This window comes from Lucilia sericata, unplaced genomic scaffold (assembly GCF_015586225.1).
Source record: "Lucilia sericata isolate MDLA Ls3-8-SP2 unplaced genomic scaffold, ASM1558622v1 Contig000702F_arrow, whole genome shotgun sequence".
Classification (NCBI taxonomy): Eukaryota; Metazoa; Arthropoda; class Insecta; order Diptera; family Calliphoridae; genus Lucilia; species Lucilia sericata.
In genome coordinates this window covers 57,850-84,233 of record NW_023994705.1, presented here as the reverse complement: position 1 = coordinate 84,233, position 26,384 = coordinate 57,850, and the positions used below count along the sequence as shown (strand labels likewise).

Here is a 26,384-nt window from a genome sequence, read left to right as displayed (position 1 = left end):
GACTATAGACTAGACTATAGACTAGACTATAGACTAGACTATAGACTAGACTATAGACTAGACTATAGCTAGACTATAGAATAGGACTATAGACTAGACTAAGACTAGACTATAGACTAGACTATAGACTAGATATGATAGACTGTAGCCTACACTATAGATATTCAGTAGCGTAGACAGTTATAGAGTAGACCATTAGACTCTACTTTTAGACTAGACTATAGAGTAGACCATAGACTAGACTTATTGACTGTATTTAATAGTTTCTAGTCTCAGTCCTTAGTTAAAGATTCATTACGCCATCGCAAGAATTAAACTTCTATTGCGTTGTATCTCTTTTAATTTATATCTATGTGTGTGTTGTTTGTTTCAAATTTGTTACGCGTCTTCAAAGCTTAGATAGAACACTTGTTGTTATTGTTGGTTACGTTACTCTTGCTGTATTACGTACGTTAGATGCAAATTTAATACATAACATTAGTAATAGCAACAACAAGAAAAGAAACTTGTTGCAAATATAAAAAACTCTTTAAAAACACCAACCACTAACGCGCCACTACCACCTCAAACATTTCCAACCATATAAAATTGCAATGCCACCATTAAGTCTGTCTGCATTTAATACGTTTTTTTTTTTTGTTGTTCACAACTTCCACAAGTCTAACCATATTAAATGTCTGTTGTGTCTATTTGTCCGTCCATGTGTCTGCTTAAAAAGACTTAAAGAATTCGATTTGGCTGGCTTCATTGGCCTTGGATTTCTAATGTATAAAGGCAACGGCAACTGCACAAAAAAATAAAGTTGTGTTTTTAGAATGAGAAAAAAACTGTATATAGAATTTAATATTATAAGAATATTACCGCGTTGGCGGATGTCTTGTTTTTTTTTATACTATTCCAATTTTTTTTTTTTTTTTGCATTATAGAAAACGTTTATTCAAAATCCATTAAAGTAATAATAAATAATACAATTGCTTATGCAAAAAAAAAAAAAATAATAATAAAAAATAGCGAAACAAAGACTAACATTTTAGGTACTCATGGCAAATAATTATCTATACGAGTAAAGTGTATTCGTATAGTTTGAATTTGAATTTAACGGATATTGCTTCATTAAAAATACAAACGTTTGAAAACTTTGTTGCCGCTGTCACATTCAACGATTATGGTTTAATAATTGTTAATTATTATTTTTATTATGATGTCAAAAGATGAGTTTTAAAAGGGGGATATTATCTTTGAAAAGTATGACCTAATTTAGACTTAATACCTAACGTCATATCGCATACATATTTTTCACTTAGCTGTGCTTCTTTATAGCCAACCAGAATCGTTTTGTGAAGTCCTGTAGTTGGAACCGCAGAACAATTGAAATTGTAGAAATTACCAATGATTTAAGGACGAAAATCTTTCAATCAGATTACGAGCTCCACCCCTCAGGCCAGTCTAGAGACGATGCTAAATATAACTCCCCTTGATACGATCGTATTGGTCACAGCACCATCCTACATAAGATAGGCAGACCTACACTGAATTTTAATAGGTCGTTTAAGACCAGAATACCGACAAGGAACGATTGTCCTAAAGGATGACTTGATCTCCACCTACACAGATGGTTCAGGGGCACGGGCTTGGGAATTTTCTCCGAAAAACTGTTGTCTCTTCGACTATCTGATCTCTGCCTGAAAGACCTGCACGGTCTTTCAGGCAGAGATATATAACATTCCCAGTAAAAACTTTCATTACCATGTAAGCGGTTAAATGCCAAAATTTACTTACACAATAGCATTTTAAGTCATTATTTTAACACGGTGATGTCATTGGAGGCAAGTACTTACCACAAACGATTACAAGTAATTTGAAAAAGTAGTCATTGAAAATCGCCTGAAAAAAACGTATACAGCTTTTATATCTTCACCGGCAAGATGACTAATGATTTAGAAGTATTTATATAATACATTATTAGTAAGACCTTATTAGACTACTTCTATGTAATCCAGACGATATGTAGTAGTCATTGAAAAGTATATTGTTAGGTAAGTAGTTACAATGGAAAGCTATTACCCAGTTTTTGCTGGGTTGTTACAGCCTCGACAAGAATCCGGGAACTGAATTTCGAAAATTCGACTATACATATCCACTTGGACAGCATTGCATCAACCAAGGCTCTTAAGTCCAACGTTATTAATCGAAATGTCTTATCAATTGTATTCATCATTTGGCACTACTGACACAACATCACCTTTAGTTGTTCTGGGTTTCAGGACATAAGGGCATCCAGAGAAATGAAATGTCTGATGAAAGTGCAACCGAAGGGTCGTCTCTAGACTTAACCTTTGTGCAAAGGGATATTCACACTCTGCAAGAGCGCCGATATCACAGTATAAGTCTCTTTCATGATCTTAACTTTTTCAAAGTTGTTATGACAATGAATATAGTAGAGTTAACGTATTCCTTGGGAGCCCAGAGGATCTTCAAGTTCGCCCCAATTAAGGCAGGAGCATTGTAATGATATGCTACAATATTCGCTTATATTAAGAAGAATCGTAATTGTACCGATATATAAGAATGCTGATACCTTAGTTCAAGTCTCTTTCATGATCTTAACTTTTTCAAAGATGTACTGCTAACGTATATAATTGATTTTTTTAACAGGATCCACATGATCGCCAAAATTAAGATTTTATTTTTTCACAGGATCGACAAGATCATCCACATTAAGAATCCTTCCCCTTAAACCATCCAAGTGATCTTTCGTTTGAACAATCCTAGTTCATTAGATCATGATAAAAGAATCCTTCCCCTTAAACCATCCAAGTGATCTTTAGTTTGATCAATCCTAGTACATTAGAACAGGATTAAAGTATCCTTAAACCATCCAAGTGGTCTTTGGTTTGATCAATCCTGGTTCATTAGATCAGGATTAAGGAATCATTCCCCTTAAACCATTCAAGTAAAACTAATTATAATCGCCATAGTTTGGTCAATGATATTTCTTATTACACTTTCTTAGTCGAGGATTATACTGCGAGTGTTGCAATTATCTAGATCGTTACAACCTGAGGCTTGAAAGGTATTCGTCCTTGTTACATCGGACGTTTCACGCATCTTAAGAAGTGATTTCTATGAACTTGTTTGAATGAATATACTTCATTAATATTCATCGTAATAGATGCAAATATCCAAATTCGAAACTTGCATTAAATCTCTCTCTCTCTGGCTTTTATACGACATCATTTCTTTATCTCTTTAATGAGATAACTAGAACTTAAAGCTGCTCTAGCTGATACTACAGACATTCTGATCTAATTGCCTCTCACCTCCTGCCTTAACTATCCTTCACAATATCAAGAAAGCCATACCTTATGATGCCGTCTCTCTTGCTCTCGCAAGAACGTCAATGAATATTAATATCTGTGGTGATCGTGTAATCTACTTTTTATGCATAGGAATGTTATAAAAGTTGTCACAATGATGAAATGAAGAAACTGTCAAGAATTTGTTCCATCTCTGAACTGCCTTATCGCCAAATAGAGCTCCCACTTTAGCTAGTACACTGAACTCAAATGAGATCACGTCTATAACGTAACGTATTCATTCTAAAGTCGATTGCAACTGGACCAAAATTGCGACATCGATATCGATCAAATTCTCAATACAAATCCAAAACTGTCTTTCGACTCAAACTCGTGCGAGATCATTAATGAATAACGATATCTGTGTTGATCGTGCATTGCATAATGAATGCTCATTTTGTAAAAGTTGTCACAATGAGGATAAAGAGAAAACTAACGAGTATTAGCTCTAACCCTGATCTACATCAACGAATAATGAAATCTGTGTTGATCGTACATTGTAAAATAAATGCTCATTTTGTAAAAGTTGTCACAATAAGGATAAAGAGAAACTAACGAGCATTAGCTCTAACACTGATCTGCATCAACGAATAATGAAATCTGTGATGATCGTGCATTGTATAATGAATGCTCATTTTGTTAAAGTTGTCACAATGAGGTTAAAAAGAAATTCAACGAGCATTTGCTTTATCCTGATCTGCATCAACGGATAACGATATCTGTATTGATCGTGCATTGAAATTGTCACAATGAGTATAAAGAGAAAACTGTCAAGCATTTGCTCTTTCTCTGATCTCCATTGTGCATGATCATGAATCGGTTCTGCACACATTCGCTTACTACATACATAGTTATCTTATGGCGGATTAGTGTAAGATCCATTTCGCAAACTATAGAAACAAGTGAGAGTACATTGGCCGGCTGCTTCTACAATATGACATAACCTTTTAAAGGTCCATTACAATAAACTGAAGCCAAATTGCAACATTTGATATCGATCGAACTCTTAATAATAAATTAAATGCAGATTTCGATCATTATTGAATATTGAAAGTTTAATGATTTTGAAAACCTAAAATCCATATGGCTGCCAGTATCAGCAAGTGTGACATCATCTTTGAAACATCATTCAATTTAACATTCCCTTCCAAAACAGCTTACACTTACACACGTTTTGTTTGTATTTCAGAAAACTGTAGTTAAAACTGTAATTTATGCAAATCATCCTCAGCTCCTTTTATAGATAGCAACAATAGCTCCTACAGCTGCCACAACAACCCATACAGCAACAACAATAACAACAAAAAGGGTGTCAATATGACAACTTACAAGTGTGTTGCATAACTTTCAAGATCATTCAACAAGAGAAGAAGAACGTGAGAGGGGAGAGGAAAATCTATACATGATGATCAAAAAGGAGGCAGTAAAACACACGTGAATACAACACTACTTGCAACAACCATGCCAACAACATTCATTATGCAAGACAGTAACGTTTCTTTTTTTTTTGTGTGAGATTTTATTTAACGCCTCCACACAGTACATTCACCAGCAAAGGAGTCATGAACACGAACATGAACATAAGCATGTACCAACAACGACACCGCCACCACCATGAACATCTTTTGCAACTAGTACTTAAGTAGTGGATAGTCTCAGCAACATATATTTGTGGCAGCCACAACATGAAGATGGCATCTATTTTTGTGTTGCTGTTTTTATTACGAGTATTTTATTCATGTCATGCTAATAGCAGCTGACTTTTAACTATTTTGTTGGCAAATGTTGTTTAATGTTGTTATTTATATTGTTAGTATTGCTGCTGTTATTGGTGTTGTTGTTGGTGGTGGTGGGAAACTCCTTAAGAGCTTCCTTATGGATTCTTTAACATTTTATTGTCTGTTTATATCTACCGCTACTTTTTTTCCTTAAAGAGTCAAATGTTTATTTTTATACCCTACACCACTTCAGTGGGGAGGATATATTGGTTTGTGCTGATGTTTGTAACGCACAATAATATAGGTCCTATACCCACCTTAAAGTATACCAATCGGCTCAGAATCATTTCTGAGTCGATTTAGCTATGTCCGTCCGTCTGTCCGTCCGTCCGTCCATGTAAACCTTGTAATCAAACTATAGGTCGCAATTTTGAAGATAATTCAATGAAATTTGGTACATTATCTTCTATTGTCCCAGGGACGAAACCTATTGAAAATGGTTAACATCGGTCCATTATTTCACCTAGCCCCCATACGACTGAACCCCCCGAATAGGGCTTTTTAAACTTTGTAATCAAACTACAGGTCGCAATTTTGGAGATAATTCAATGAAATTTGGCACATGATCTTTTATGGTACCGTAAACGAAGCCTGTTGAAAATGGTTTACATCGGTTCATTATTTCACCTAGCCCCCATACAACTGAACTCGCCGAATAGGGCTTTTAAGTTCATAATTATGTTTAATATACTCATATCTCGACAAAAAGCTGCAAAAACCAAGTTCTATACAAGATTTGATGACCCTCACGAATTCCATAATAATAGGTCCTCATATGACCCTAGCCCCTATGAAAAGCCCCCATCAAAATTTCACTTAAATGTCCACAATTTTATTCAACAATAAACGGCTTAAGTATGTATATCTGAGGCAAGGTACAATTCAATTTAAATGCTTTATTATGGCAAATAAATCACATTATATTTTTGTCAAAGGTGTAGGGTATTATATGGTCGGCCTCGCCCGACTATAATTTCTTACTTGTTTTTGTTTGCTATTTTACCAATAACTAAGAGTATGTCTGTATGTCAGTTGTATGATTATGCGGAATATTTGTGTCTCTATGTCTGTATGTTAGTGGTAATAATGGTCATTAGTTAATGTCTGGCAAGTACATTGTTTGTCGTATTTTATGTCATAAATAGAAAATTGTTTATAGTTATTTAAGCATTAATAATGTGATAGGGTTTCTATTGCGGAAATATGACTTCTTTTCCGTTATGGAAAGTTAATTGAAATCCTGGGGACTTCTATGGTTGCGGAAATATACAACATTGAAATTTTACAATATAATAAATCGTTTCATATTCTCTCCTTTGTGGTTCTTCGATCAGATTCCAAGACAAAAGACTCTAAGGAATAACTACTCTAGTTTATAGTTCAGACAAAACTAAAGTTATTGGTAGCATCTCTATAAACGGGATTGCAGTAGCACCAAGATAAAGTTCTCACTGCAAGGTAAAATGGCGAGGGAAGGAATTCGATATAGATAAACTGATATTGGTACAGACACTGTACTATTAAAAACCTTCTTAAAAAGTTCACTGTTTATATAAGAAGTATAAGAATGCTTCTCAATGTACTAAAGTAATCAGTTCTAATATTACTTTAAGAAATCTTTGTTCTGAGAAAAACTGTTCTATAGAAAACTGTCTGAGTAAGACACTGAGCTATTAAAGACAATGTCATATAGAAAACTGTCTTAGATCGATACTGTTCTCTAAACAACAGCTTGAAGAACAACTGTCTTTGAATGAGTGAAAAACTTATTTAGCATAAGACTGCCTTAAAGGAAACATTTTGCTACAGAATGCTCTAAAAGTCACTGTTCTTTGAAAAATCTATAAAATCTTATCATTAAATACCCTGCTCTACCAGAGAAACATCTTAGAAGAACGACTTAAAAAAAACTGCTTTAGAAAGATAGTGTTCTTTAGGAAACTGTTTTGGAAAGACATTGTTCTATAGAATGCTAACTTTTTATGGAGACTAGAGTTAAATAAGTTGCTTTACAAGTAATGTGTACTAAGGTTATTTATCTAGTGATGCATAGATAGATAGATAGATAGATAGATAGATAGATAGTTAGTTAGTTAGTTAGTTAGTTTAGTAGTTCAGTTAGTTAGTTAGTTAGTAGTTAGTTAGTAGTTAGTTAGTTAGTTCGTTAGTTAGTTAGTTAGTTAGTTAGTTAGTAGTTAGTTGTTAGTAGTTAGTTAGTAGTTAGTTAGTTAGTTAGTTCAGTTAGTAGTTAGTTAGTTAGTTAGTTAGTTAGTTAGTTAGTTAGTTAGTTAGTTAGTAGTTAGTTAGTAGTTAGTTAGTTAGTTAGTTAGTTAGTAGTTAGGTTAGTTAGTTAGTTAGTTAGTTAGGTTAGTTAGTTAGTTAGTTAGTTAGTTATTGTAGTTAGTGTAGTTAGTTAGTTTAGTTAGTTAATTAGTTTGTTAGTTAGTTAGTTATGGTTAGTTAGTTAGTTAGTAGTTAGTTAGTTAGTTGTAGTTAGTTAGTTAGTTAGTTAGTTAGTTAGTTAGTTAGTTAGTAGTTAGTTAGTTAGTTAGTTAGTTAGTTAGTTAGTTAGTTAGTTAGTTAGTTAGTTAGTTAGTTAGTTAGTAGTTAGTTAGTTAGTTAGTTAGTTAGTTAGTGTAGTTTAGTTAGTTAGTAGTTAGTTAGTTAGTTAGTTAGTTAGTTAGTTAGTTAGTTAGTTAGTTAGTTAGTTAGTTAGTTAGTTAGTTAGTTAGTTAGTAGTTAGTTAGTTAGTTAGTTAGTTATTAGTTAGTTAGTTAGTTAGTTAGTTTGTTAGTTAGTTAGTTAGTTAGTTAGTTAGTTAGTTAGTTAGTTAGTTAGTTAGTTAGTTAGTTAGTTAGTAGTTAGTTAGTTAGTTAGTTAGTTAGTTAGTAGTTAGTTAGTTAGTTAGTTAGTTAGTTAGTTAGTTAGTTAGTTAGTAGTTAGTTAGTAGTTAGTTAGTTAGTTAGTTAGTTAGTTAGTTAGTTAGTTCGTTAGTTAGTTAGTTAGTTAGTAGTTAGTTAGTTAGTAGTTAGTAGTTAGTAGTTAGTAGTTAGTTAGTTAGTTAGTAGTTAGTTAGTTAGTTAGTAGTTAGTTAGTTAGTTAGTTAGTTAGTTAGTTAGTAGTTAGTTAGTTAGTTAGTTAGTTAGTTAGTTAGTTAGTTAGTTAGTAGTTAGTTAGTTAGTAGTTAGTTAGTTAGTTAGTTAGTTAGTTAGTTAGTTAGTTAGTTAGTTAGTAGTTAGTTAGTTAGTTAGTTAGTTAGTTAGTTAGTTAGTTAGTTAGTTAGTTAGTAGTTAGTTAGTTAGTTAGTTAGTTAGTAGTTAGTTAGTTAGTTAGTTAGTTAGTTAGTTAGTTAGTTAGTAGTTAGTTAGTTAGTTAGTTAGTTAGTTAGTTAGTTAGTTAGTTAGTTAGTTAGTCGTTAGTTAGTTAGTTAGTTAGTTAGTTAGTTAGTTAGTTAGTTTAGTTAGTTAGTTAGTTAGTTAGTTAGTTAGTTAGTAGTTAGTTCGTAGTAGTTAGTTAGTTAGTTAGTTAGTTAGTTAGTTAGTTAGTTAGTAGTTAGTTAGTAGTTAGTTAGTTAGTTAGTTAGTAGTTAGTTAGTTTGTTAGTGTTAGTTGTTAGTTAGTTAGTTTAGTTAGTTAGTAGTTAGTAGTCAGTTAGTTAGTTAGTTAGTTAGTTAGTTAGTTAGTTAGTTAGTTAGTTAGTTAGTTAGGTAGTTAGTTAGTTAGTTAGTTAGTTAGTTAGTTAGTTAGTTAGTTAGTTAGTTAGTTAGTTAGTTAGGTTAGTTAGTTAGTTAGTTAGGTTAGTTAGTTAGTTAGTTAGTTAGTTTAGTTAGGTTAGTTAGTTAGTTAGTTAGTTAGTAGTTAGTTAGTTAGTTTAGTTAGTTAGTTAGTTAGTTAGTTAGTTAGTAGTAGTTAGTAGTTAGTTAGTAGTAGTTAGTTAGTTAGTTAGTTAGTTAGTTAGTGTAGTTAGTAGTTAGTTAGTCAGTTAGTTAGTCAGTTAGTTCGTTAGTAGTTGGTAGTTAGTCATCTTTATCACTACCCACTTTTGTAAGACTGCATTTATAAATTACCTTTCTGCGGTAAATATTTAACAAAATGAAATTTTAGCAAATATTTAAACTATTAATTATATAGTTTTAAACTCATTTTTTATATGTTTTACGAACAAATAACAACAATTTAAAGTTTGGAAATAAGAAACGTGCTTCATTATATACAATAAAGTACAAACTTTTAACGAAAAGTTAAATAAATAAACTAAATAAATACATTAGTTAAAATATTATAACATATTAAGCAAAATTTTAAATGAATGAACTAACAACGAATTTGAAAATACCCTAAATAGAATGTTTTCAATAAGTTCTCTTTTGCTTCAACGCTTTTACGTAAGGTCATACTTTGCATGAAATTATTATTATTATGTATGTATATACACTCCAACAATATCTGTTTTACTATAAGCTTTCAAACTATTAATGGCCACGAAGAAAGCTCTATATTGAATCATACTTTCTCATTCTCTTTTTTGATCACAATGGAATCGATTGTTTGTTATTACAAAACTATTGTAAGAGCAAACAATATTGAACAAACTTGTACTAAGATTTAACATTTCTTTGAAAGCTTTTATTGTGTAGGGTACATATGATTCGTTTTTTTACCATTAACAAACACTTTTACTTATTTAGTTCCAAAGAAAAGAAACTTAAGTACACAACAAGCAACAAATACCTTAAGAGAACTAAATATTGAGAAAAACAAAAAACTTAAAGTAATATTTACTCTGTATAAGTATAAAGTGGGTGTTTTATTGTTGATTTTAGTTTTAGCCCCAGAAAAAAATTTTGTTTGTACAACTTGTAACCACAAAATTCATTTAAAATGCCAAAAGATTTGCAACATTTTTTGCATGTTTTTTTTTAAATCCAAAAAAAACGTTTTATTTACTTTACCCTGGCAAATTGAGTATTTTTTCTTTTTTCAACTAAACGTATGCAAATTAATGTTTTGTTTAAAGTTTTAAACAAAATAATTTCATTTAAAATGTGACGACAGTAAAAAAACCGCAATTCCCCTCCAAAAAAAAGGTTAAAGAGTTTAAGACAATTTAAGGAAGTTTTGTTTACATTAAATGTTGTATTTAGTTGTTGCTACAAAAAATGAGCTTAAATTGTTGCAAATTTTGCATTTTTTTTTCTGCTTTAAATTATATGGAAAAATGTTAAGTGGGTGGCCTTTTTTTTCGCAGGGGAGCTTTAATGAAATGAGGTGTAAATTGCTTGAACTTTTCCATTAAATTGTTGTATTTGGGCTAATGAGAGCAATTATTGTTAATGGTCTTAGGTGTCTCTTGTTTTGCTTTTCTTTAGATATTGAATTTTAAACTTTTAAGAAGGTTAATGAAGTTCAGACATGCAAATGTTTTTGGTTAAAATCAATTAAAAAATGAATTTGTGTTGAGCTTTTTAAAGAAACTTTTTAGTTAAAAGTTAAACTATTACAAAAATACAAAATAACACATCCATAGAAATTTGACCTGAAAAGTAATTTTTCTAAAGAAAAGATTTTTATATAAAACTCTAATAGAAAGCCAGTATTATATAGTCTTTAGACTATCCTAAAGACTAGTCTACAGTCTAGTCTATAGTCTAGCCTAAAGACTAGTCTAGTCTATAGTCCTAGAGTCTATAGTCTATAGTCTAGTCTATAGTCTAGCCTAAGCCTAGTCTGTCTATAGTCTAGTATTATTTATTATAGTCTAGTCTATAGTCTAGTCTAGTTAGTCTATAGTCTAGTCATAGCTATATTCTAAGGTCCATAGTCAGTCTATAGTCTAGTCTATAGTTCTAGTCTATCGTCTAGTCCTATAGTCCTGTCTAGTCTATAGTCTAGTCTATAGTCTAGTCTATAGTCTAGTCTATAGTCTAGTCTATAGTCTAGTCTATAGTCTAGTCTATAGTCTAGTCTATAGTCTAGTCTATAGTCTAGTCTATAGTCTAGTCTATAGTCTAGTCTATAGTCTAGTCTATAGTCTAGTCTATAGTCTAGTCTATAGTCTAGTCTATAGTCTAGTATAGTCTAGTCTATAGTCTAGCCTAAAGACTAGTCTAGTCTATAGTCTAGTCTATAGTCTAGTCTATAGTCTAGTCTATAGTCTAGTCTATAGTCTAGTCTATAGTCTAATCTATAGTCTAGTCTATAGTCTAGTCTATAGTCTAGTCTATAGTCTAGTCTATAGTCTAGTCTATAGTCTAGTCTATAGTCTAGTCTATAGTCTAGTCTATAGTCTAGTCTATAGTCTAGTCTATAGTCTAGTCTATAGTCTAGTCTATAGTCTAGTCTATAGTCTAGTCTATAGTCTAGTCTAGTCTATAGTCTAGTCTAGTCTAGTCTATAGTCTAGTCTAGTCTATAGTCTAGTCCATAGTCTAGTCTAGTCTATAGTCTAGTCTATAGTCTAGTCTATAGTCTAGTCTATAGTCTAGTCTATAGTCTAGTCTATAGTCTAGTCTATAGTCTAGTCTAGTCTAGTCTATAGTCTAGTCTAGTCTAGTCTATATAGTCTAGTCTAGTCTATAGTAGTCTAGTCAGTCTAGTCTAGTCTAGTCTAGTCTAGTCTAGTCTAGTCTAGTCTAGTCTAGTCTAGTCTAGTCTAGTCTATAGTAGTCTAGTCTATAGTCTAGTCTAGTCTATAGTCTAGTCTATAGTCTGTCTATAGTCTAGTCTATAGTCTAGTCTATAGTCTAGTCTATAGTCTAGTCTATAGTCTAGTCTATAGTCTAGTCTATAGTCTAGTCTATAGTCTAGTCTATAGTCTAGTCTATAGTCTAGTCTATAGTCTAGTCTATAGTCTGGTCTATAGTCTAGTCTATAGTCTAGTCTATAGTCTAGTCTATAGTCTAGTCTATAGTCTAGTCTATAGTCTAGTCTATAGTCTAGTCTATAGTCTAGTCTATAGTCTAGTCTATAGTCTAGTCTAAGTCTAGTCTATAGTCTAGTCTATAGTCTAGTCTATAGTCTAGTCTATAGTCTAGTCTATATTCTAGTCTATAGTCTAGTCTATAGTCTAGTCTATAGTCTAGTCTATAGTCTAGTCTATAGTCTAGTCTATAGTCTAGTCTATAGTCTAGTATATAGTCTAGTCTATGTCTAGTATATAGTCTATAGTCTAGTCTATAGTCTAGTCTATAGTCTAGTCTATAGTCTAGTCTATAGTCTAGTCTATAGTCTAGTCTATAGTCTCGTCTAGTCTATAGTCTAGTCTATAGTCTAGTCTATAGTCTAGTCTATAGTCTAGTCTATAGTCTAGTCTATAGTCTAGTCTATAGTCTAGTCTATAGTCTAGTCTATAGTCTAGTCTATAGTCTAGTCTATAGTCTAGTCTATAGTCTAGTCTATGTCTAGTCTATAGTCTAGTCTATAGTCTAGTCTAGTATAGTCTATAGTCTAGTCTATAGTCTAGTCTATGTCTAGTCTATAGTCTAGTCTATAGTCTAGTCTATAGTCTAGTCTATAGTCTAGTCTATAGTCTAGTCTATAGTCTAGTCTATAGTCTAGTCTATAGTCTAGTCTATAGTCTAGTCTATAGTCTAGTCTATAGTCTAGTCTATAGTATAGTCTATAGTCTAGTCTATAGTCTAGTCTATAGTCTAGTCTAGTATAGTCTATAGTCTAGTCTATAGTCTAGTCTATAGTCTAGTCTATAGTCTAGTCTATAGTCTATAGTCTAGTCTATAGTCTAGTCTATAGTCTAGTCTATAGTCTAGTCTATAGTCTAGTCTATAGTCTAGTCTATAGTCTAGTCTATAGTCTCGTCTTTTGTTTGAACACTTGTGGAATACACTCAATATACGGTTGAGTGTTAAATTAAATAGTTTAATCAATCAAACCCTAAACTATTCATTCACCAATAAAAAAAAATCACCAATTCAAATCGATTACCCACCCAATACAAAATTCGCCGCAAATTACAAACATCTCATTCATTAATCAATACATTTAACACCTTTTAAAATAAATAACAATAAACCTCCCACCAAAAAGCCCAAAACTTCGATGACCCAAAAATGAAACAATTAATTTTCCTAAAAGTAAAAAATAAAGAACTTCATGTGTTTTCTCACCAAACTAACCAAAAAAGCTAAATACAAACAATTTTTAACAATTTTCACACAAAATCATAAGAAAAAAAGGTTCTGATATTGTTGCTCATTTATATTGTTTATTGTTGTGATTTAAGTTTATTTAGCCACAATTGGGTTAAAATCAATTCAAAACAAACAAGTTTAAATATTTCGCTGTAAATCAATACTTCTCTTTACTATATGAGTAGAGCACAGGTAATTTTAGTATATGTATAAAAAATCAGGGTAATATGATGCCCATTTAATAAGCTGTGGCAAAAAGGAAAACACAAATATTGCACCAGCAGCAGCATGCAACCGATCAAGCTAAGCAATGGCAAATATGTAATGATGAAAAAGTACCAAAAAAAATATCAATTGGTAATACCAATACCAGAATCTTTAGACTTGTAGTGTAATCAATGACCACAACAGTGACTACGACGATGATGAAGAAAATTTGGCAAAAATCAGCAACAACAACAATGAATACAACATGCAATAATACCAGTTTTCTCCTACGGTGTGTTTGAGACAACAACAACAACATAATGTATGTGATGTGCATAAACCGCCTGCCTTAAAGAAATGATGAACGATCGACAACATAATTAAAACGAATCCCAGCAAACATTTCGAAGACAAACTCTCAAAGCTTCGTTAATTTTAGTTAGTTCGTAGTTAGTTAGTATTTAGTTAGTTAGTTAGTTAGTTAGTTAGTTAGTTAGTTAGTTAGTATAGTTAGTTAGTTAGTTAGTTAGTTAGTAGTTAGTTAGTTAGTAGTTAGTTAGTTAGTTAGTTAGTAGTTAGTTTAGTTAGTTAGTTAGTTAGTTAGTTAGTTAGTTAGTTAGTTAGTAGTTAGTTAGTTAGTTAGTTAGGTTAGTTAGTTCGTTAGTTAGTTAGTTAGTTAGTTAGTTAGTAGTAGTTAGTTAGTTAGTCTAGTTAGTAGTTAGTTAGTTAGTTAGTTAGTTAGTTAGTTAGGTAGTTAGTTAGTTAGTTAGTTAGTTAGTTAGTTAGTTAGTTAGTGTTAGTAGTTAGTTAGTTAGTTAGTAGTTAAGTTAGTTAGTTAGTTAGTTAGTTAGTTAGTTAGTTAGTTAGTAGTTAGTAGTTAGTTAGTTAGTTAGTTAGTTAGTTAGTTAGTTAGTTAGTTAGTTAGTAGTTAGTTAGTAGTTAGTTAGTTAGTAGTAGTTAGTTAGTTAGTTAGTTAGTTAGTAGTTAGTTAGTTAGTTCGTAGTTAGTTAGTTAGTTAGTTAGTTAGTTAGTTAGTTAGTTAGTTAGTTAGTTAGTTGTTAGTTAGTTGTTAGTAGGTAGTTAGTTAGTTAGTTAGTTAGTTAGTTAGTTAGTTAGTTAGTTAGTTAGTTAGTTAGTAGTTAGTTAGTTAGTTAGTTAGTTAGTTAGTTAGTTAGTTAGTTAGTTAGTTAGTTAGAGTTAGTTAGTTAGTTAGTAGTAGTTAGTTAGTTAGTTAGTTAGTTAGTTAGTAGTTAGTTAGTTAGTTAGTTAGTTAGTTAGTTAGTTAGTTAGTTAGTTGTAGTTAGTTAGTTAGTTAGTAGTTAGTTAGTTAGTTAGTTAGTTAGTTAGTTAGTTAGTTAGTTAGTTAGTTAGTAGTTAGTTAGTTAGTTAGTAGTTAGTTAGTTAGTTAGTTAGTTAGTTAGTTAGTTAGTTAGTTAGTTAGTTAGTTAGTTAGTTAGTTAGTTAGTTAGTTAGTTAGTTAGTTAGTTAGTTAGTTAGTTAGTTAGTTAGTTAGTTAAAAACAATCCCAGCAAACATTTCGAAGACAAAACTCTCAAAGCTCTTTAGTTAGTTAGTTAGTTAGTTAGTTATTTAGTTAGTTAGTTAGTTAGTTAGTAGTTAGTTAGTAGTAGTTAGTTAGTTAGTTAGTTAGTTAGTTAGTTAGTAGTTAGTAGTTAGTTAGTTAGTTAGTTAGTTAGTTAGTTAGTTAGTTAGTTAGTTAGTTAGTTAGTTAGTTAGTAGTTAGTTAGTAGTAGTTAGTAGTTAGTTAGTTAGTTAGTTAGTTAGTTAGTTAGTTAGTTAGTAGTAGTTAGTTAGTTAGTTAGTTAGTTAGTTAGTTAGTTAGTTAGTTAGTTAGTTAGTTAGTTAGTTAGTTAGTTAGTTAGTTAGTTAGTTAGTTAGTTAGTAGTTAGTTAGTTAGTTAGTTAGTTAGTTAGTTAGTTAGTTAGTTAGTTAGTTAGTGTTAGTTAGTTAGTTAGTTAGTTAGTTAGTTAGTTAGTAGTTAGTTAGTTAGTTAGTTAGTTAGTAGTTAGTTAGTTAGTTAGTTAGTTAGTTAGTTAGTTAGTTAGTTAGTTAGTTAGTTAGTTAGTTAGTTAGTTAGTTAGTTAGTTAGTTAGTTAGTTAGTTAGTTAGTTAGTTAGTTAGTTAGTTAGTTAGTTAGTTAGTAGTTAGTAGTTAGTTAGTTAGTTAGTTAGTTAGTTAGTTAGTTAGTTAGTTAGTTAGTTAGTTAGTTAGTTAGTTAGTTAGTTAGTTAGTTAGTTAGTTAGTTAGTTAGTTAGTTAGTTAGTTAGTTAGTTAGTTAGTTAGTTAGTTAGTTAGTTAGTTAGTAGTTAGTTAGTTAGTTAGTAGTTAGTTAGTTAGTTAGTTAGTTAGTTAGTTAGTTAGTTAGTTAGTTAGTTAGTTAGTTAGTTAGTTAGTTAGTTAGTTAGTTAGTAGTTAGTTAGTTAGTTAGTTAGTTAGTTAGTTAGTTAGTTAGTTAGTTAGTTAGTTAGTTAGTTAGTTAGTTAGTTAGTTAGTTAGTTAGTTAGTTAGTTAGTTAGTTAGTTAGTTAGTTAGTTAGTTAGTTAGTTAGTTAGTAGTTAGTTAGTTAGTTAGTTAGTTAGTTAGTTAGTAGTTAGTTAGTTAGTTAGTTAGTTAGTTAGTTAGTTAGTTAGTTAGTTAGTTAGTTAGTTAGTTAGTTAGTTAGTTAGTTAGTAGTTAGTTAGTTAGTTAGTTAGGTAGTTAGTTAGTTAGTTAGTTAGTTAGTTAGTTAGTTAGTTAGTTAGTTAGTTAGTTAGTTAGTTAGTTAGTTAGTTAGTTAGTTAGGTTAGTTAGTTAGTTAGTTAGTTAGTTAGTTAGTTAGTTAGTTAGTTAGTTAGTTAGTTAGTTAGTTAGTTAGTTAGTTAGTTAGTTAGTTAGTTAGTTAGTTAGTTAGTTAGTTAGTTAGTAGTTAGTTAGTTAGTTAGTTAGTTAGTAGTTAGTTAGTTAGTTAGTTAGTTAGTTAGTAGTTAGTTAGTTAGTTAGTAGTTAGTTAGTTAGTTAGTTAGTTAGTTAGTTAGTTAGTTAGTTAGTTAGTTAGTTAGTTAGTTAGTTAGTTAGTTAGTTAGTTAGTTAGTTAGTTAGTTAGTTAGTTAGTTAGTTAGTTAGTTAGTTAGTTAGTTAGTTAGTTAGTTAGTAGTTAGTTAGTTAGTTAGTTAGTTAGTTAGTTAGTTAGTTAGTTAGTTAGTTAGTTAGTTAGTTAGTTAGTTAGTTAGTTAGTTAGTTAGTTAGTTAGTTAGTTAGTTAGTTAGTTAGTTAGTTAGTTAGTTAGTTAGTTAGTTAGTTAGTTAGTTAGTTAGTTAGTTAGTTAGTTAGTTAGTGTTAGTTAGTTAGTTAGTATTAGTTAGTTAGTTAGTTAGTTAGTTAGTTAGTTAGTAGTAGTTAGTTAGTTAGTAGTTAGTGCGTTAGTTAGTTAGTTAGTTAGTAGTAGTTAGTTATGTGTTTTGAGAATGATGTGAGAATCGAAAACACGACCTCCACGGCATTAAATTCACGAACAATTTAATCTGTTTATCGCGTGGAAGATACTTCTGCGTAACCTCTGCTATAAGAAAGATGTTTTGCAGGGATCTTCTTGCCCTATTCTACTCTCCGCTCACAACAAATGGAAAACAACAACAAAGAACACAATTATAGCTTTAAAAATGAGTTTATTTTTTTGGTATTGCGGTACTTTTAGTATTACAACGGTGATATTAGTAACATCTACTACAACAACCGCCAAAAGTCGAGTACACTCTCCCATGATCACCGCCAACTCATTTCATTTGTTTACAGTACACTTGTCTCTGTTTTGTTGTTTAAATATCGACAAACCAGACAAAGTGATTCAATTTTTAAAACATGTGAATGAGTATCTAAATAAGTAGAGCACAGTGGTTTAAAATTGAAAAATTTTTGACTGCCAATTAATGCTTATATCATTTTTGTTATTCCTTAACAATTTACCAGAGAATTGTAAAAATTTTAAAGTTTATTATTTAATAACAACAAAATCTCAAAAACCCACTGTTACACTTTTGATAACTTTAGGCATCCATTCAATATTTCAATAAATTCACCACAAAAACGATATTCAATTGAATATATTATTGAGTACCAAAACAAATACAAGTATTGTTAACATACATATGAACTCACGTTTTGGCCTAATAAGGTAAAACTCTGAAGGACGGACGTTTAGACTTTAATAAGCTTAACTTATTGTTAGTTTTGGTTACTTAAAACTCATTCTTGTAGCAGAAAAAAATCAATGAATTATGTAGAGTTTATGTATGTCTAAAAAACGCCCTACATTAAACGTTTATATATTATAACATCGAAACAATGTACTTTAATAAATGCCATCGCTAAACTTAAGATAATGATCATTAAAAAATTTCATTACACATACGCTTAGTGTCCATTGTTATCAAGTCCAGAAAATAATTATTACTCATACGCACAGTATGCGCTCTCAAAATAATGCAGCTAAAAGTTACACGCTAGCCTGATAACTATACCAGACTGAAGATTAGACTTTAGACTAGACTTTAAACTAAACTTTAGATTAGACTTTAGACTAGACTTTAGGACTAGACTTTAGACTAGACTTTAGACTAGACTTTTGACTAGACTATATACTAGACAAAAAAGTTACACGCTAGCCTGATAACAATACCAGACTGAAGATTAGACTATAGACTAGGCAGTAGGCAAGACCATAGACTAGACTGTAGACTAGACTATGGACTAGACTATAGAGTTGACTAAAGACCAGACTATAGACTAGACTATAGACTAGACTATAGACTAGACTATAGACTAGACTATAGACTAGACTATAGACTAGACTATAGACTAGACTATAGACTAGACTATAGACTAGACTATAGACTAGACTATAGACTAGACTATAGACTAGACTATAGAACTATAGACTAGACTATAGACTAGACTATAGACTAGACTATAGACTAGACTATAGACTAGACTATAGACTAGACTATAGACTAGACTAGACTAGACTATAGACTAGACTATAGACTAGACTATAGACTAGACTATAGACTAGACTATAGACTAGACTATAGACTAGACTATAGACTAGACTATAGACTAGACTATAGACTAGACTATAGACTAGACTATAGACTAGACTATAGACTAGACTATAGACTAGACTATAGACTAGACTATAGACTAGACTATAGACTAGACTATAGACTAGACTATAGACTAGACTATAGACTAGACTATAGACTAGACTATAGACTAGACTATAGACTAGACTATAGACTAGACTATAGACTAGACTATAGACTAGACTATAGACTAGACTATAGACTAGACTATAGACTAGACTATAGACTAGACTATAGACTAGACTATAGACTAGACTATAGACTAGACTATAGACTAGACTATAGACTAGACTATAGACTAGACTATAGACTAGACTATAGACTAGACTATAGACTAGACTATAGACTAGACTATAGACTAGACTATAGACTAGACTATAGACTAGACTATAGACTAGACTATAGACTAGACTATAGACTAGACTATAGACTAGACTATAGAGACTAGACTAGACTATACTATAGACTAGACTATAGACTAGACTATAGACTAGACTATAGACTAGACTATAGACTAGACTATAGACTAGACTATAGACTAGACTATAGACTAGACTATAGACTATAGACTAGACTATAGACTATAGACTAGACTATAGACTAGACTATAGACTAGACTATAGACTAGACTATAGACTAGACTATAGACTAGACTATAGACTAGACTATAGACTAGACTATAGACTAGACTATAGACTAGACTATAGACTAGACTATAGACTACTATAGACTAGACTATAGACTAGACTATAGACTAGACTATAGACTAGACTATAGACTAGACTATAGACTAGACTATAGACTAGACTATAGACTGATATAGACTAGACTATAGACTAGACTATAGACTAGACTATAGACTAGACTATAGACTAGACTATAGACTAGACTATAGACTAGACTATAGACTAGACTATAGACTAGACTATAGACTAGACTATAGACTAGACTATAGACTAGACTATAGACTAGACTATAGACTATGACTATAGACTAGACTATAGACTAGACTATAGACTAGACTATAGACTAGACTATAGACTAGACTATAGACTAGACTATAGACTAGACTATAGACTAGACTATAGACTAGACTATAGACTAGACTATAGACGAGACTATAGACTAGACTATAGACTAGACTATAGACTAGACTATAGACTAGACTATAGACTAGACTATAGACTAGACTATAGACTAGACTATAGACTAGACTATAGACTAGACTATAGACTAGACTAGACTATAGACTAGACTATAGACTAGACTATAGACTAGACTATAGACTAGACTATAGACTAGACTATAGACTAGACTATAGACTAGACTATAGACTAGACTATAGACTAGACTATAGACTAGACTATAGACTAGACTATAGACTAGACTATAGACTAGACTATAGACTAGACTATAGACTAGACTATAGACTAGACTATAGACTAGACTATAGACTAGACTATAGACTAGACTATAGACTAGACTATAGACTAGACTATAGACTAGACTATAGACTAGACTATAGACTAGACTATAGACTAGACTAGACTATAGACTAGACTATAGACTAGACTATAGACTAGACTATAGACTAGACTATAGACTAGACTATAGACTAGACTATAGACTAGACTATAGACTAGACTATAGACTAGACTATAGACTAGACTATAGACTAGACTATAGACTAGACTATAGACTAGACTATAGACTAGACTATAGACTAGACTATAGACTAGACTATAGACTAGACTATAGACTAGACTATAGACTAGACTATAGACTAGACTATAGACTAGACTATAGACTAGACTATAGACTAGACTATAGACTAGACTATAGACTAGACTATAGACTAGACTATAGACTAGACTATAGACTAGACTATAGACTAGACTATAGACTAGACTATAGACTAGACTATAGACTAGACTATAGACTAGACTATAGACTAGACTATAGACTAGACTATAGACTAGACTATAGACTAGACTAATAGACTAGACTATAGACTAGACAATAGACTAGACTATAGACTAGGACTATAGACTAGACTATAGACTAGACTATAGACTAGACTATAGACTAGACTATAGACTAGACTATAGACTAGACTATAGACTAGACTATAGACTAGACTATAGACTAGACTATAGACTAGACTATAGACTAGACCTATAGACTAGACTATAGACTAGACTATAGGACTAGACTATAGACTAGACTATAGACTAGACTATAGACTAGACTATAGACTAGACTATAGACTAGACTATAGACTAGACTATAGACTAGACTATAGACTAGACTAGTCTACTATAGACTAGATATAGAGTTTTCAGGGTAAAAACATGAATGCAGCCGTTTTTTATAATATCTTGGAATAGTACCCTATTAAGCCGACCTGTATATCCCGTTTTTTTCTACTTACAGCTTTTCTATGTCTAGAAGGGTCTATTATTGCAATATTAAAATACTAAGTTGTGGCAATTGTTGTTGCTGGTCTCTACTTTAGGCTTGTTTTAACTATTTACAATTTTAAAATAGAGTTTTTTTTTTTTTGGTGTGGCACCTGTATTAAGCTTTATAAAATAAATTTTAAACTACAACATGGTTATTGGAGTTTTGATTTGGGCCTTTTTTTCTAAACGGCAACAGGTTCAGACATATTTACAAAACAAGTATGGTACCAATTGTATGTGTGTAACTGGGCAAGTGTGTATTATTGTGTAACTGAAATTCATATAAACTATTTATTTACTTTTTTTCCAAATAATAATAAAAAATTTATTATTATTGTTACAAAGATACAATAAAAATAATAATAATGAAAACAAAAAACTGGGGGATTGGTTTGTTTATCTTTTTAAAGTGCTAGAAATTGTATATAGTTTAGAACTGCTGTTATGCGAAGTAGTTAGATACATTTGGAAAATTTGTGGCAATTTTGTAGGTGTTGCATTTAAGTAAGTACTTTTTATAGGAACATGTCTAGATTTGTTTCTTTTTTGGGCAGTGATTTTTATTATTTGCTGTTGTATGTTATATCCTAGATTATTACTTTCAAATTTCAAAAGTAAAATTTATGATCATTTGTGACCCAAATTGGAAAAACTTCACAAAACAAACTCCTTTCTAATTGAGAATTATTCTAAATATAAAAAAATATTTTACTATATGTTAATGGTAACGGTAATCAAGGTTGTTTTGGCTTAAGAATTTATGAATAGAATTGACAGGTGAGAGGATAATTAAGAATTTTTACAATTTCAATTAATAATATATTGGAACAGCCAAGGGGAGTTTGAAATAATAATTACAGGCAAATCGTTACACCCAGTTGTCATAGGGATCTTAATCACTGTGTTAAATCTTTAAAACAGGTATCGGCAAAGAGTTAGAAATGTGCTCTCTGGCTTTAAACTCTATTAAACTAAGTTGTTACAATTTCAATTAATAATATATTGGAACAGCCAAGGGGAGTTTGAAATAATAATTACAAACAAATCGTTACACCCAGTTGTCATAGGGATCTTAATCACTGTGTTAAAACTTTAAAACAGGTATCGGCAAAGAGTAAGAAATGTGCTCTCTGGCTTTGAACTCTATTAAACTAAGTCTATTTTAAAATATTTATAAGTCCCTATTACTGATTCTCAAGAAGTCTTGGATTGTGAAAAACTTATGTCTTCTATATAGAATAATCTTTACTAAATTCTTTACATTTTAACCAATTTTATAATGAAATTTTGTAAACTTTTCTCTTTTCAGGCCATTGATATATCCATGCGTCGTCGTTTGTCAACACCAAAAGCTAGTCCTTTATTATTAAAACGTACCTCATCGGATAAAAATCGTAAAGAATCACCATTAGCTAAACCCGAGAAAACCAGTTGGTTTAAATCGCTCGATAGACGCGCCAAAAGTAAATCTAAAGAGAAGGTAAAAACCCATAAACCCTTAACAAATCAAAATTTTATTTAAACCCGATTCTTTCACTCTAGTTAAATACACCAACGACAGCCGAAACCTCAAGTCTAAAGAGAACTAAAAATTCTAAACATTCAACGTCACAGCCTCAACAGCCTACAAAAAATTTAAGATTTTTCGGTGATACCGATTTGGATTCAAATCCACCCACCATCTCGAAAGGCACCACCAATAACAAGTGAGTCCAAACAAAATTATATAAAAAAAAACTAGACACCAAATTATATTTTTTTGACTTCACAAAACAGATCCCGTCCCTTACTTAACACTGCCCTAACACGTTCACAAAAGTACTCTCAGAGTGCCTATAATTTGGATCGTATTCGTGGTGATAGTCCTCAGCGACAAGATTATCGTCATACTTTAGCTGGCGGCACTAAAACCACAACAGTATCGTCGTCCAGTCGTCATAAAAGTACTTCTATGCATAATTTAGATAATCAAGGCAACGATGAAGTTGATTTCCGCAAGAGACGTCACTATTCCCGTTCACGAGAACTAGATGACATTTCGGAGAGTGGTTCCGAAACGGAAGATCAACAGAAACGACCCAACGGTGGTTTAATGGCATCGAGAACATTATCACGTGATCGCTTAGATCGTACACAACGATATGATGAGAATACCTATCGTCGTAGTAACGATCGGCCGACATCGTCTACGCCGAATGGTGGTGATACCAGTAGTGGCACTCAGCATCAGCCTAGGAGAACACAACCGTATTTGATGGGACCACCAAAACCGGCACGTAGTGCTGAGAGAAGAGCAATGTCATATTCAAGGTATGAATGCATGTCTTAAGATTATTGATTGGTGCCGAGACTAGACTATGGACTAGTATATGAATAACTCTGTCAACTAGTTCTTGGATCAGTTTATGAACCATTTTTCGAACAAAGCTATGGAACAGTCTATAGACTAGTCTTTGGAACAGTCTATAGACAAGTCTATAGATAAGTCTATAGACAAGTCTATAGATAAGTCTATAGACAAGTCTATAGATAAGTCTATAGACCCGTTTATAGATCAGTCTATAGATTAGTTTATAGATCACTCTATATATTAGTCTATAGATCAGCCTATAGACAAGTCTATAGAACAGCCTATAGACAAGTCTATAGATCAGTTTATAGACAAGTCTATAGATGAGTCTATTGACAAGTCTATAGATCAGTCTATAGACAAGTCTATAGATCAATCTATAGACAAGTCTATAGATCAGTCTAAAGACAAGTCTATAGATCAATCTATAGACAAGTCTATAGATCAGTCTATAGACAAGTCTATAGATCAGTCTATAGACAAGTCTATAGATCAGTCTATAGACAAATCAATAGATCAGTCTATAGACAAATCTATAGATCAGTCTATAGACAAATCTATAGATCAGTCTATAGAAAAGTCTATAGATCAGTCTATAGACAAGTCAATAGATCAGTCTATAGACAAGTCTATAGAAAAGTCTATAGACAAGTATATAGATCAGTCTATAGACAAGTATATAGATCAGTCTATAGATAAGTATATAAATCTGTCTATAGACAAGTCTATAGATCAGTCTATAAACAAGTCTATAGATCAGTCTATACATTAGTCTATAAATAAGTCTTTAGATTAGTTTAAAGATCAGTCTTTAGACTAGGCTATAGATCAGTTAATAGATTAGTCTATAGATCAGTTTATAGATTAGTCTATAGATCAGTTTATAGACTAGTCTATATATCAGTCTAGATTAGTGTCATTCTACAGACTAGTCTATAGATCAATCTATAGACTAGTCTATAGATCAGTCTATTGACTAATCTATGGACCAGTCTTTGAAGTAGCCTATAGACTAGCCTATGAACAAATCTGTTAACTAGTCTGTTGATAAGGCTATGAACTAGACTATTACCTAGTCTCTATATTAGTATGTGGACTAATCTATTGAGTTGTCTTTCGACAAGTTTATCGACGAGACCTTGAACCAGTCCATTGACTAATCTCTAGTCTATTCCAACCTAGTCTACCATCTTAACTCTGAACTAGTCTATTGACTAAGCAGTGAACTAGTTTATAGACTAGTCTCTGAATTAATCTATGGACTTGTTACTGAACTTGTTTGATCAATTGAACGAGGACCAGCCTGTCAAGCAGTTTGTTATCTAATCTAATGTTCTAAATTTTCTCTCCTTGACAGAGAACGTGATCGTTTCCCAGCTGAAAGTTCGGGAACCGAGGGAGAATCTAGTTTACATAGTCAACGTAGTGTGGTCTATTTACATGCTACCACAGTAGGTGCCATACCACAGCCATATCATTTAAGACGCCGCTCTATATCCAGAGATGATTTGCGTTCGAATAAAACCCAACCGAAAAATCAACCACTACAACCCATGACCAGAACTGTTTCGAGATCAGTATCAATGTTGGCTCCCTGGAAGCCCAAATTGATAAGTGAAGGTTATGAAATCAATTACTCTCAGGAACAAAATAAAACGGTAATTTTTAACGCCCTCTTACAAAAGAATTTTATATTAAACACTCCTTCTTTCACTTTACAGATGTCAACACTGCCTCGAAAACCCTTGCAAAATGCCAACTCCTCCTCTACTATGACACGCCCTAATAAAAAATCCGAACCTTTACACTCACGCTCGCGCCGACACGATTACACCAAAGATGATCAATCATCTTTAAGAAACTCTTCGACTACAAGTGCCTCCAAGTCCGCCTTATCCACAAATACACGTCGTAAACATTAAAAAGTGGAGTTAAACGAAGTTTATATAGTAGTTTTGTCTTTTTTTTTTTAATCGTAGTAATTTTTTTGTCTTATTAACCAAATGCAATAATTAAAAAGAAATATGAAAGATAAAAATTACAATTAATTAACGTTTTCTAACACTAAAGAGAGATTTTAAGTTATACTTAAGAGAATTACAAAAGTAAAGCTTTTTTCTTACGCAAAAAGCTTTCTGTGTATAAGTTCATAGAGTAATATTTAAAAGTAAATTAAAAAAGGTGCTCTCTTTAAAAAAACATACATATAATCGTTAATCGTTCGAAAATTCCCTTAGCCAAGTAAGCTTTAATATTAAAATCTAATCATTTAATGAAAAAGAAACAACATATGCCGAAAAAAGCTCGTTAAACTTTAAAGCTTTTCATAAAATTTTCAAATGTTAAACTATAAACCATAAGTTTTAATTTTATTAATTTTTAGTATTAAGTACGATTTTTTTAATTTACTAAAAATACCTTAATTTAATTAAACAACAAAAACTCAAAAAAAAAAAAAATAATAAAAATAAAATAAATATATTTTACAGAAAAACCTACATACTCTGTTCTAAAGTTTATTAATTATTATCGGTCTAAATGTAAACACCCACCTGCTTCTATTTTTGGAATTTTCATTGTACAAATATTTCTTAATCCCTAAACAAATATTCTTAATTTAGAACGTAATTTGATCATTAAAATTAAATTAAACTACAATTTGTAGTTGATGGAGAATAAAAGTGATCACAGATTATCATTCTTTTGGCCGTAGCTCCTCTAGTTTAGCCAGAAAATGGACTTTTAAGTTTTCATTCAAAAATCGAATTTTAGTAGGAAATAGAAGTGATCACAGATTATCATTCTTTCGGTCATAGCTCCTCTAGTTTAGCCAGAAAATGGACTTTTATGTTTTCACTCAAAAATCGAGTTTTGGTAGGAAATAGAAGTGATCACAGATTATCATTCTTTTGGCCTTAGCGCTTCTAGTTTAGCCAGAAAATGGACTT

At 31.4% G+C, this 26,384-nt stretch overlaps 1 protein-coding gene across 2 annotated transcripts in view; it reads left to right on the top strand.

Moving 5' to 3' along the window:
- The window catches only part of LOC119607533, a 166,505-nt gene extending 140,626 nt beyond the window's left edge, over positions 1-25,879 (top strand). For both annotated transcript variants that reach the window (XM_037961489.1, XM_037961488.1), the window contains 5 exons: positions 22,396-22,566; positions 22,629-22,792; positions 22,863-23,396; positions 24,794-25,094; positions 25,158-25,879. In XM_037961489.1, coding sequence (XP_037817417.1) covers positions 22,396-22,566; positions 22,629-22,792; positions 22,863-23,396; positions 24,794-25,094; positions 25,158-25,358 — 1,371 coding nt within the window. In that variant the 3' untranslated portion in view covers positions 25,359-25,879. The remainder of the gene's footprint in view (positions 1-22,395; positions 22,567-22,628; positions 22,793-22,862; positions 23,397-24,793; positions 25,095-25,157) is intronic.
- The last annotated feature ends 505 nt before the right edge of the window (positions 25,880-26,384 follow it).